This window comes from Porites lutea, chromosome 1 (assembly GCF_958299795.1).
Source record: "Porites lutea chromosome 1, jaPorLute2.1, whole genome shotgun sequence".
NCBI classification, from domain to species: Eukaryota; Metazoa; Cnidaria; class Anthozoa; order Scleractinia; family Poritidae; genus Porites; species Porites lutea.
In genome coordinates, this window is record NC_133201.1 from 45,404,042 (window position 1) to 45,416,729 (window position 12,688).

The 12,688-nt window shown below is 40.8% G+C and overlaps 1 protein-coding gene across 1 annotated transcript in view; it reads left to right on the forward strand.

Annotated features, from left to right (window-relative positions):
- LOC140952572 (dynein axonemal heavy chain 8-like) overlaps positions 1-12,688 on the forward strand; it is a 94,974-nt gene that overhangs the window by 57,940 nt on the left and 24,346 nt on the right. The window contains exons 64-71 of the mRNA XM_073402002.1: positions 234-480; positions 1,939-2,088; positions 2,713-3,022; positions 3,635-3,895; positions 5,255-5,472; positions 6,604-6,779; positions 7,720-7,848; positions 7,933-8,041. Of these exons, the coding sequence (XP_073258103.1) occupies positions 234-480; positions 1,939-2,088; positions 2,713-3,022; positions 3,635-3,895; positions 5,255-5,472; positions 6,604-6,779; positions 7,720-7,848; positions 7,933-8,041 (1,600 nt within the window). The remainder of the gene's footprint in view (positions 1-233; positions 481-1,938; positions 2,089-2,712; positions 3,023-3,634; positions 3,896-5,254; positions 5,473-6,603; positions 6,780-7,719; positions 7,849-7,932; positions 8,042-12,688) is intronic.

The window sequence follows — 12,688 nt, forward strand, 5'->3', positions numbered from 1 at the left end:
CAGTTAGGTTCGGCACATGAAAAGTACGGCGTCTGAACCAGGCCTTATTGCAGTTGCGATAAGAACATACGCAAACAAAACAAAATAAAACGAAACAGTTTTATCTTTTCCTGCTGATTTAACCAATTGGTTCAGCTCACAATAGAAAAAAAAAATAATGGTTTGGTTTGGGTAAAATCAGTAAAGTCTCAGTAAGCAACCTTGTAAAATATGACCTTTTTTGTTTTATTTAGTCGAGCTCTTTCAACCCTTGAGCAAACACGAGAAGATGCAGTTCTGATCAAGGAATTGATTTCACAGACCAAACAGCAGCTTTCTGCAGCTACGGTCAAGTCAGATGAGCTGCTGGAGGCTCTCACTGCAAAGGCAACAGTGCTAGAGAAACTTAAAGCTAAACTGGGTATCGGGAGTGCCACTCTTAGTGCTTTTGTAGCACTTATAGACAGCGAAATTGACGAGGAGGACACTGCTTTGTTGCAGGTTACTATTTTTATTAACTTTTAACCCTCTGAGTCCCAGGAGTGATCAACAGCAGCAGTTTTCTCCCAACAATATCAGGTTATCACCAAGAGGAAAGGTTACGAGAGTCGATAAATCAAATTCTCTCGACTTATTCTCAAAGGAAATGTATGGAGATCAGTCGGGAGAATTTCTATGTTAATATTGGGGTTGAAAGGTTTAACATTTTTAACCATGTTTTTTCTGTGGATAGAAAATTCGAAGCGAAATGGCTTATCATTGGGTTAGATAGACGCACCTTTGCTCATATTTTTTTCGTGCAAAAAACGTAAGAAGCACCATATAATGTACATGCTTTAAAATTGGATAAAAAATCACTTAATCACTTGATGGCGTATTATACAAGCCACTTATTTTTGATTGCACTCCCGTGAGCCTACTCTGAGAAACCTATGGATGGGTGGGAGACAAAGAGTAATCTTTAAAGGTTTTAAAGGTTTAACTAAACTGGAAAGTGCACTTAGCTTATTCAGCTAGTTTACAGGCATTCCAGTCAAATAAGTAGAAACAAATAATCCAAACAGAACGTACCAGGATTAAAAACCCAAACCTGGCAGGAGGCAACCAGTCGGCTATTTACAAGCGTTCTTGAGGATTTGAAATCGGGACGACCAAGAACAAATCCAGCAAGGGACCAGAACGAGAATCGAGCCAAGGATCGCCAGATGGCGAGTCGTCCGACTTGATGACCACGCCGACTTGATGACCACGCCGACATGATGACCACGCCGACTTGATGACCACGCCGACTTGATGTCCAAGGCGACTTGATGACCACGCCGACTTGATGTCCACGCCGACTTGATGTCCACGCCGACTTGATGACCACGCCGACTTGATGACCACGCCGACTTGATGTCCACGTCGACTTGATGACCACGCCGACTTGATGTCCACGCCGACTTGATGACCACGCCGACTTGATGTCCACGCCGACTTGATGTCCGCCTCCGGAAGATATTCAATTCAATTCAATTCAATTCAATTCTTTATTCACACTATATAAGATACTTACATAAGAGTACGTAGGTAGGAAAATAAAGTAGCTGATAAATAATAATTAACTAAAAGACATTAAGTTCATTTGTGTACAGTGTCCAAAGTAGCAAGAGCTTTCTTGTTGAACACCGTCATGTTGAAATAATTGGCAGCAGTAAAGAGAGGAGTAAAATCTCAAATAATATCAGTGATAGAACATATAAGCAAGGTCAGATTTGGTTGGTTAGAAGACAGGGCTTCCATTCTTTCTTAAACCTGTGATATGGCAAACACTTGAGACCAGGCCTAAATTTCGCGAGTGAGAAAAAAAGAATGAAGAAATGTGCCCTAAAACTGGAAATTGAATGGTATACCCTTGCATATTACTTGTTCTTTTAAATGAAGGGGTGAAAGGCTGATTCGCTTGCTTTGTTTGAATAGGATGATGAAGCAGACGAGTTGGATGAAGAATTTGAAAAGCTAAAGAACTCGAACCTGAAAAGTCGTCGATTGAAGGTTATTGAGGAGATTAAGCTAGCTGAGGGAGCCTTGGAGGATTCCAAGAAAGCTCTTAAGAAATGTGAAGAGCAGGTTGGTTTAATCCTTGTTCAAATATCCAATGTGCAAAATTCCGTCGTCCATATTTCCGACCACCACAACTTTTCGTCAAAGTTCTAGTATTATATTGCAAAAATTGTGTGTAACATTAATATACATATTTAGCCAAGGCCAAAAGCGAAGGTCTGCAGTAATTCAACTTTTGTCATAAGCAAGAATTCCACTGAATTCCAATTGCAATATGAACCTGAGCCTGCGATCAAGTGAATATTAATAACTGGTTAGCAAAGAACTTTATAAAACAAGTCATCTCAACAAGTTGTACACCTGAGCCCGTGGTACAGTCATGTGACACAGGTCAGCGGGTACTTTTTGGCAGCTGTCAATTGACCATAACGTGGATGTCCAATTATCAAGTTTAACACCGATTGTATGCTACCTGGGACTCCAAGCAAGTAAATGTGCCATTTCACATCCGCTAACATGACAGGGTTGACGTACAGACGGACGTATGGACGATTTTGTCAGAACCAATATTTCTCCGCTGCTTTCGCGCGCGCGAAATCTCCACTATTACAGGTGACAGGTAGGATATCCATTCAGGTACAACCAACATGAAAAGTACCATATAGTTTTTCCTTTGTTTGTTTTACACAGGTATATCATTGGATGCACAGGGTAGATCGCTCCTTGTGTGAGCGTCTTAGAGCCTTTCAGAGCCCCCCTCCAATGGCAGGCATGGTGATGGTCATGGTAATGGTGCTACTAGGGAGACCAGAGTTTGCTGCCGGGATCGGAGGAGCCGGATCCAGCCACCCTCCACCCACCAGACACGAGCGCAAGGGAGAGCAGAGCTCTTCCTTGGGAACAGGATCTGATGAGGCATCTCGCACCAGCTCTGCAACTCATAAGAGAAGAGGTACCAATTATGCACATCATAAGGGATCACCTCAGACTCCTCTTCTGGGTAAGACCTGGTTTACTTGTTTTACAGTAATTTCTTTAAAACTACTGTCTGATGTGGTTTGTCTAACCTGCGAACATGCTCACTGATGGATTTGTAGAAGTGGAATTTTGATTTTTTTTTTTACCAAACAACAAAAAATAATTTCTTTAAAATTATTTCAATTACAGTTATAAAGACCGACTCAGCTGCCGACTCGCAGGTAGCATTACTAGTCGAGGCAAATTCGTGCTCTTTTCGATCAATCACGCAGTTTCGCTCAGCCCTAACCCATACCAAAACACAAGGAACTCTGTCAAACTTGAAGTCGTATGGAAATTAAACATCGTTTGTATTATGTATTATGTACCCAAGTTGTTTGTAAAAAGGACTGGGGTTCTGGGTTATGTGCATTTCTGGACATGAGTGGAGACGTGTTTTGAAAGAACTCCTGTTCTCTAGTGCCAATGTTATTGTTTCAATTTTTGTACGTCATCGTTGACATTCTTGGTAAAGGTTCATGTATTATCATAGATCTTTCGATTTTAAGTTTTCAGTAGTCTTCCTCAAAGGACATGTGTCAAAAAAAAGAGATAAATGGGTCAGTTGGTTATAGAATGTTACTCTCTTATTTAGGCGTCAATGCTGAAGGCAAAGTCGATCGCCCAACATGGAAAGCTATCCAACAAGTCATGAACGACTCACAGAAGTTCGTAGACTCTTTACACCACGTGCCTTGGAAAGAAGGCTTGCCTGACGACATTCTTAAAGGGGTCCAGTCCTTTTTAGCTGCCTCTAATGGCGGAGATGTAAATGACAGTGACCTGGGATTTGCTGCTCCAGGCGCTAGTGCCAGTACTTACCAAACGCCTCCTGGACGATCATCTGTTCCCACAGGTACAGTTTTCATTTGTTATTTTTGCCAAAAGCAGGACTGCGAATATTTTGTTCCTCTTTGAAAGGACATTCGTGCGATAAGGTCACCTTTTTAGTCGGAGAGGTCCAAAGGTTGTCGGCCATGCATTGTATTGACTATTAAATTCTTGAAGTATGTCATAGTTAGTAGACTCCTTTGTTACATATTTTGCGGACCTGACGGCATTCCTATCTTTTTGATCTTATTGACCAATATAAACGTTGCATTAATTTATTCCGTCACTTTTTGTGAACAAAGCAAAGGATTGTGCACGGTCAGGGAGCTTCCAACATAAAGTGCAGTACTGTTGTTTATATCTTTGATGTTTGCTGCCATTCATAACCAGTCTCCTCTAACCATGAGTAACCATAAGTCTGTGTACTGAGCAGATCTTTAGCTGCAAAATGTCTCTTTTATGGTGTTTGATCTGACCGGTTGTTGTTTTCCGACTGCAGTTACGATTTTGTTGGACATTGGACAACTTTTAGTCGAAAATTGCCCAAAGATCTACTGTAGTGTGCAGCTCTGCAAAAAAGATCAAAATCTGCCGTGGTCTTCTTTGTGTTACTTCACCCGAAGTGAAAGGGGCTCTTTTGGAAAAAAAGCGAATTTTTTTTCATTGAAAAGCGATTTGCAAGTCGTACCTCCTCTTAGGCGGCTGATGTTTTTAACCTCCGTTTTGGCTCTTTGGCATTGAAATGTTGTGCCAGACATGCGAAACAATTTTAAATGAAGTTAAATACATGTAAAATATTTATTTAACACAGTTAACAACAAGGACTGCGGACGGGGTCATCGGTTAGTCGTTTGGCTCAAGCGCGGTCAGCCTTGCTTGCATCACCTCCATGTGCTCAGTCCAGCCTTTTCCTGACGGCCACTCTGTTCGTTTATCCTTTGCATCATTCTTTTACCTCCATCCCTCCCCCCTTCTTTATTCTTCTACTGATAAATCAGTGACAGGTGCCTGGTTCCATTGGCGTGGGGGCTCATGGCTGGAGGGCGCGGGTTTGCCAGCCATTGGGGCGTAACTCTGTCTAGGGGCTAGCTGTGCCAAAGGTGAAAGCCCCTGGATATCACGGGCACCCACCTCCACTAAGCGACGCAGTTGTTAACGGTTCTCATTCCATTGATGTTCTCCAAACTCAAGCGGGGCCTTGTAAAATGGTCGTGCAATGTCGCTGGTAACTGATAGCACCGCAGCAAGATCACCAGAATTTGATATTCGGCGTAGCATTCCTTATAGAAGGGTTTTAAGCCAGTGATCGTGGACAGGCATATAGTTCTTGCAACTGAAAAGAAATGAAACTTAGCTAAAATCCTTCGCTCCATGTCCCCAACAGAACGAAAAATGCAAGGAATCACAATCGCCGCCGCCAAGTACTCGTCTGAGGACGCCGCAGTGCTGGTGGAGTACACAGTGGCCATTGTGGAGTACACACGGTTGTATAAACCTTACAGGAAAGCCTCTGATTATTTACAAGATCTTCTGAGGGAACAGGAAGAAGATGAGAAACAGGCTGAAATTGATCGGACCGCTAAGAACCAGGAAAAGGAAAAGGTAAGATCAAACGAAAGCGGTGATCTGCTTTGCATTTGTTTCTTCATCCCGCGATTCGAAAATATGCGATTCACATATAGCTATTTCGAGAAAGGTTGTCGGAAAAACTGTGCACTCGACAATCCCGAAAGGTAATATATGTAGCTGTCGAATCTACTTATGTTGCTTTCCTTTGGCACTCGCAAACATAGGTGCATGGCTTCTCGTGCAATTCTTTGAAATTTCTTTGAAAAACAGTGAACTCAAAATCACCCACAATACCTTTCGGGATTGTCGTTTTCGCTTTTTCCGACAACCTTTCTTGAAACAGCTGTATTCATCATTTCATCCTCATTTTTATTACGAACCAGTTTAATGACCAGCTCTCTGTTTGCTTACTAGCTCAATTGCTAAGAGCGCTGTCAGGGTTCGAATTCCGGAGAGCCTGAATTTTTTTTGGCTTTCCTTTCGATGAAATTGATTTATTTGTTATAGTTTATTTTCTATCTCAGGCCATTGTTGTCTTTGGGGTATGTTAATGTTTGCTAATGAAGTTGAATGGAAGGAAAAAGAAAAATTACCTGAGATAAAACAAAACAAAACAAAAAAAATAGCTACGTCATTTCAAAAGACTTCGTATTCCCCTCCCTTTACAAATCATACCAAAGGGATTGTGAAGATGTAACCTGATGGTACGTGGAACTTTAAAGGTCATTTATTCACAGGCCAACCGATCTGCCATGCCATTAGAACTGCAATGTATCTCCTAGGTTTATCTGCGTTTATCTGTTGACGCAAAGAGTTTCACTGATAAGAGGATCGACCTAAAGTCGGTCCATTTCTTAAGTCTGTTGCGTTCTGACAGATGCATGAAAATCAGTCAGATTATTTCTCGATGTTTATGTGCTATTGAAAAAATCAGTCCTAGCCTACTTGTTGCGACCGATCATAGCATGTAGAGATCCTTTAAGTTTTCTTTTGATTACCTCCTATGGAATTTGCTTTTGTTTTGTCCAGCCTTTCGGCTCGGGGACGTATTGGTCACAGACAACAAACCAATCTTCGCGCAATCAACCTGATGGGTTTTAGGTATCTTTAAGAAAATATGATGGGTTTACAGAAAGGATAATTTCCCTTTGTTATTTATTCAAGCCACCTACGCCAGAACCAGAAGCTGAATTAACGGAGGCCGATTTACCGGAGATTCAAGCAGCTGTTCGGAAGCTTCAGGAGGAGTACGATAAAGCAGTGGTAGTGAAACATAACCTGCAGAATGACGTACAGTCATGTAGTGAGAGACTTAAGGCTGCCACAGCCTTACTTAAGAGGTATGTGGGTGGTAATTAGCTATGATCGGATTGTGCCACAGAGCCTGCACAAGAGGCAAGTACAGTCAACTCTCTCTAAGACGGACACCTTTGGGACCGGCAGTAAGTGTCCGTCTTGGAGAGGTGTCCGTCTTATAGAGAGTCAAATAAAGGGAGTAAAGAAAGGCAGGGACCAACTCCAAGTGTCCGTTTTACAGAGGTGTCCGTCTTATAGAGGTGTCCGGTAAGAGAGAGTCGACTGTATTTTCCCCCGGCCACTATGCGAATGATCCCCACTTTCTTTCCCAGGAAGGAAGAAGAAAATAGAACCAAAGGAATTTTTTCTAGCTGTTCAATTTTCCACATACGTATTGCATACACCCAGCAACTTAACATCTTAGGGACAGCCCTGCTGGGTAGGTGTTGTGTCAGATTGCACTGTGGGTTTGCGTTGGTGACAGTACCACTTTAATTACATAGCTATCAGTTACTGGGTTGTGCAGAAAGGAAGTTGGGCTGAAATGGATTCCCAAGAATAGTCCCATACTGTAATTCGAGAAAACACTGACCCTGTCTCTAACAAGACCTAACAATTGCATGTCTTCAGTTAAAACTTGGTTACTGCGGGAGTAGAGTGCAGAAAATGAAGTGTCCGTCCTCCTGCATGCCAACAGTTGGAGATATGAACTGATAGAGTCTTTGAAGCATTTCAAAATGTTTTTTAGGGGCTTCGGTGGGTTTCTACAATTGTATATCTGGGGAGAAAAAAACGTTTTCTTTCTTCTATGAGCTATAGGTTGCAGGGCCATAAAAATGTAGTCTCGAAGGATGGACAGGTTTAGGTCGCCGAAAATAAAGTGTTAGAGAAATATAAATGGTACATTATCATCTTTCCAATTTGTAACGTCCATCTTAGTACGAAATGTTCATTGATCTTATTTGTTGTCTTCACCTTTCACAGTCTGAAACACATGGAACAAGAGTGGAAAGCATACGTTGACGAGTATACCTCAACAGAGATACTGCTGTCCAATTGTATCGCTGCTGCAGCGTTTCTCACTTACTGTGGTGCAATGGGAGTTGACAGAAGGTTTGTAAACAAAAACAACTCTTTCGATTTTTTTCTGTTAAATATTTGCGGTGATGGATATTTTATTTATATTTTTATTTGTAGGAAACGAATGGGAAAGTTCTTCATGCGAGTGTGCAAGGGTAATGGGTTGAAAGTTCAATCCCAGCATCTCTTTGATCGTCTCACTCTTCCGGAATTTCTCAAGGGCAAGGTTTGTTTTCTCATTCGCCACTTCTAAATTGTCTGTAAAACGCCATGCTCACCCCCAAAAACATTTTGGGTAAGAATTGTTGCCAATTTCTCTTAGCTTGAACCAAACTCTAATTTGGGTCGACCTAACTCAAGTTAAGATCGTCTGTAGCCTGCGTAGCATGGCGGTTTTGGTTGCTAAGTAATAAAGGCGGGCGAGGGCAGAAAAACCGCGAGGAGATTGGGGCGGGAGCAACTGAAAAACCGCCTGCACGGATGGGGGGCTTTTTTGAGTCGGTCCGTATGCCAGCGTACGGATCGTTCCGATTGGTTCAGAATGCTCGCCCGTCAATCAAATAGTTTGGTAAATTCCTTTGGGAGAGTTTCGAGAGACTGAACAAATCTTCGCGTCGAAACAAAATCAAAATATGGCAGACGCGTCGGCAGAAGCATTAACTAGAGCGTTGTCGCTCTTGAATATTCGTCGGGAAAATGGTGCAGTTGTCTTGAAGCCAGAGCAGGAAACGGCCATTAACAATCTTCTTAACGGGAGAGACGTCATGGCAATTTTGCCAACAGGTTTTGGCAAGAGCATGATCTATACTGTCTTCGCTCTTGCCAAAGAACAAATCTCTTCATCGAAAACGTGTGTCATTGTCATTGCCCCTTTGAAAAGTATTATAGACGACCAGATATCCGAAATGTTGTCGCTGAACTGCACGGCAATGGAACTTACGACGGAAGCACTGAATGTGGTTCGAGAGAGTCCACCTCAATTTCTCTACTGCTCCGCTGAGACGGTGTTAGAAAAGGCATTCCTTGCCGCTTTAAAAGAAAACAGTGCTCTACATCGAGCCGTGTCGGCGATTGTGGTCGACGAATCGCACACAGTTGAAGCTTGGACAGGAAAAAGGTGAGATTCTTGTTTACGTCGGCGTCCTTGTGAGTCTCATGTTTGTTTGCAATATAGTTCGTGGTCTCTCATAAGCTTATATTTTGTCAATCCTTTCATTTTTTGGCTAGAAAGCAAAGCAAAGGTGCGAAACCTGTTCAAGTGTTCCGTGGAGCGTATGGAAAGTTAGCTATTCTTCGGTCAATGTGCAAAGACGGTAAGAAAATAATTTAAGTTACATGGTGTCGTTCGCATCTTTTACACTACGTCAAACAATCAGAAACAATACAGCAGATATGCAAGAAAACTATTATGAAAACCTACACAACCTCATCATCATGTTAGCCGGTATTTTATGAACCTGCTTTATAATTTTACCCTCGATCGGTCGTATTTTTAAATTCTGGTATCAGATGTTTAAAGTTTGTCCTTGTGTAATGGTATTCATTCACATGCATGCGGCCAAAACAGAAAAAGAATAATACAGTGTAACATATAAATGAAAACCTGCTACACTTAAGGGCTTCATAAGGGCAATGATTTAAGTGTAAGAAAGTTGTAGACTTATTCGTGCGATCATTTCATGTACAACAACCAATTGCTTATTTAAATGATGAAATAAATTATTGCAACAGAAAACCTACTTGAAAATTTGACCAATTTCATATGTACCCTGTAAACCTTAAGCTTCTCGAACTCGCCACAAGACTTCAGTCCTTTGTCCTGTAGTTAGTATTGTAATATATTAATTATTATTCTGTTTTATTGTAGGAATTCCCTTGCTGGCTCTCACTGGGACTGCAGATAAGGAAACTGAGAAGACAGTTATCAAAGAGCTTGCCATGAAGGATCCTGTCAAATTGTTTGTCAGCCCAAACAGATGCAATCTGCGACTATCCATCAACAAAGTTGGAAGACTTGATATGCTAAAGCAACTGGATTGGATTGTTGAAATGATAAAGACAAATGGCAAGGAAACTCCCAAAATCATTGTGTTCTGTGACACCATGTACTCCATTGCGAGTGTTTTCAACTACCTGATGATGTCACTTGGAGAAAAAGCTTTCCATCCAAGCTCATCACGGCAGCCCAAAAATTGTTTGATTGCCATATTTCAGTCACTTTCTCATAAAGAGTACAAAGACAGGTTATTGAATTCATTTAAAAACAATGGACTAAAGCGTATTGCCATTGCTACTACAGCCCTGAGTATGGGAGTAAATTTTCCTGATGTTCGTTATGTTGTAATGTATGGTCCTGCGAGAAGCCTTCTTGATTTTCATCAAGAAGCAGGTAGGGCTGGAAGAGATGGCCTGTCTTCAGACATCGTATTATATTTTTATGGTCAGCAGTTGGCACACTGTGAGGAAGATGTGCGTGACTTTTTGAAAACAAGTGGTTGCTACCGTATAGCAAGCTACAAGACATTTGATCCAAAGATTGCAAGTTTGTCTCCATATCATGACTGCTGTAACTTTTGTGCAGTTTCCTGTGTTTGTGGTGGTTCAAATGGTTGCACCGAATCAGTCAAGCCATTTGAGAGGAAATCAGCTTTATCCACAATAGTACAGACCAAATGCAGAAATGTAAGTGATGAGGAGAGGAGTACTTTGAATGCTGCTCTCTGTGAGTTGCAGGAGAGTCATTCCTGCAGTGCATTTGGGTATTGCCATGGCTTTTCAAAGGAGCTAGTTTCTGACTGTGTGGCAAACTGTCACAAATTGTTTACTCTCGAGGACATAACTACCACTGTGCCTGTTTTTTCAAAAAAACATGCTCTTAAAATTCTGGAAATCTTAAATGAAATATTCAATGACATTGATGAGTCAAGCTTAACTGATCCAACAAACAGTTTCTGTGAAGAGTTCATTACTGGACTGGAAGAATTGCTTTTGTGTGATTATACTGATTTTGAAGATCATTTACCAGATCCAGATGCTTTGTTAGACTGAATCTACACCTGAGTTAATGTAGACACTTGTTATACTAAATGTATTAACATCTCCAATCGGAAGGACAAGGACAACTTGTTGTTTACCCTGTAAAAGTGGTCTTGGATCAATGTTTCATTCCCTTCCCTTTTGTTTGCAAAATTCTCATATTTAGTATCCAGTAAGAAAGTGACAAGTGTAACTTTCATGACTGTTACTTGAAGAAATGACAGTTTATTAATATTTGCAATATTTATATATTGAAGTATTTATCTTCGAACTGAAAACTGTGGCTGCTTCTAATGCGGTTATAAGCTCCTTGGCCTCAGTTGTTCAAACGTAGAATAGCGCTATCCACCGGATAAACCACAACCCAGCAGATGAGTGTTAAGGAAACTTAATTGCACTATTCACTGGATTGAGTGTTATCCAGTGGATACCATTATCCACCTTTCAAACATCTGGAGCCTGGTATTCAAGCCCTCCTAAAACCCCTTGCAAAGATGGGTATGGGTGATTAAAAAAAAATTGGGTAGACAGATTTTGAGGCCAAAAACTGTTTGCAATGAAATACACAAGGAAATTCTTACACTGAAAAATATCTTTCATTGCTTGTAATGCTGAAAAACAAATCTTACACTGTTGTACATGTCAGAAAATAATCTTTCACCAGAGGAATCCACATCACCCATACCCCCCCACTAAAAGTCAAATAGTTGATCCTTTATAAGAGGCAGTTTACTACTGTACATTATTTTTTGTTATTATTATATGGCTGCAGAGGTTGGCAAGAAGACAATTGTGTATTCCTATTAGTCACCCAACCTGGCTAGTTTAGATGTGCCTGCCTGTTTGGGATTTCCTATTGGTCTCACAAGATACAGTTCCTTTAGTCCTTGTATCTAAAACCTGTACAATGTTTTTTTTGGTGATGGCTGGCTGGTGGCATTTTTATTGACCTTGACTTCCTCTTGACCCATAAAAAAAGAAAAAATTCGCAACAAAAACATAGATCAACAACCAGTTGTCTTAACCTCATGCATGGGAAATAACACATTTCTTGTCAATTAAACTGCCATTCAAAATACCCTGCACAAATTTTATGGCTATTTTTCATGTTATTTTAAAAAGTCACTGTTTAAATGAAAAAACATGTAAAGTATGTTTAAATGAATAAGTAAAACTACACTAATTATAGAAGGCTAATGGTACTTGATTTATAAACCCACTTGGTAAATAAATTCATACCGTACAGGTAAAAGAAATCATCACTTCTTGTGGTATGTCGAGTTTAGCTGGGATTCAATTTGAATTCAATTAAACTCTATTTAATTCGTAGATAGGCTCCCACGTCTTAATAAGCCCATTCATCCATGTGTGTAGATCACGGTAATCAAGATTCTGCAATAAATTAGATGAGAATTCAGGAAAGGATGGGTGCCCTCCCCTGCCTGGATTATGTTTGAATGCAGAAATTTGCATTAAATCGCAGATCAATTGGTGTACAGCAACTTCAGGATTTCCTCCAGACCTGTAACCTCGGATTTCTGGGAGTCCACAGTCAATCCTTATTGAATCATAAATGTTTTCCATTGGCTCAACAGTGTTAGCTACTCTTGCTGCTGAATCTTCATTGATATTGGCACCAAGTGCCTTCCACATTCCCTTTACATCACGATTGTACTGCTCGGTTCGCAAGTCCAGTGGAATGTTCATTCCTGGCAAGCCATGTTTGTTAAATGTTCTGTTCCATTTAAGATCATGTGCATCTGATTCTGACAATATCGCCTTAATTTTGGCCAAGTAAAGCAAGATTACGTAAGCATATTTGGTCTTGCCATATGCT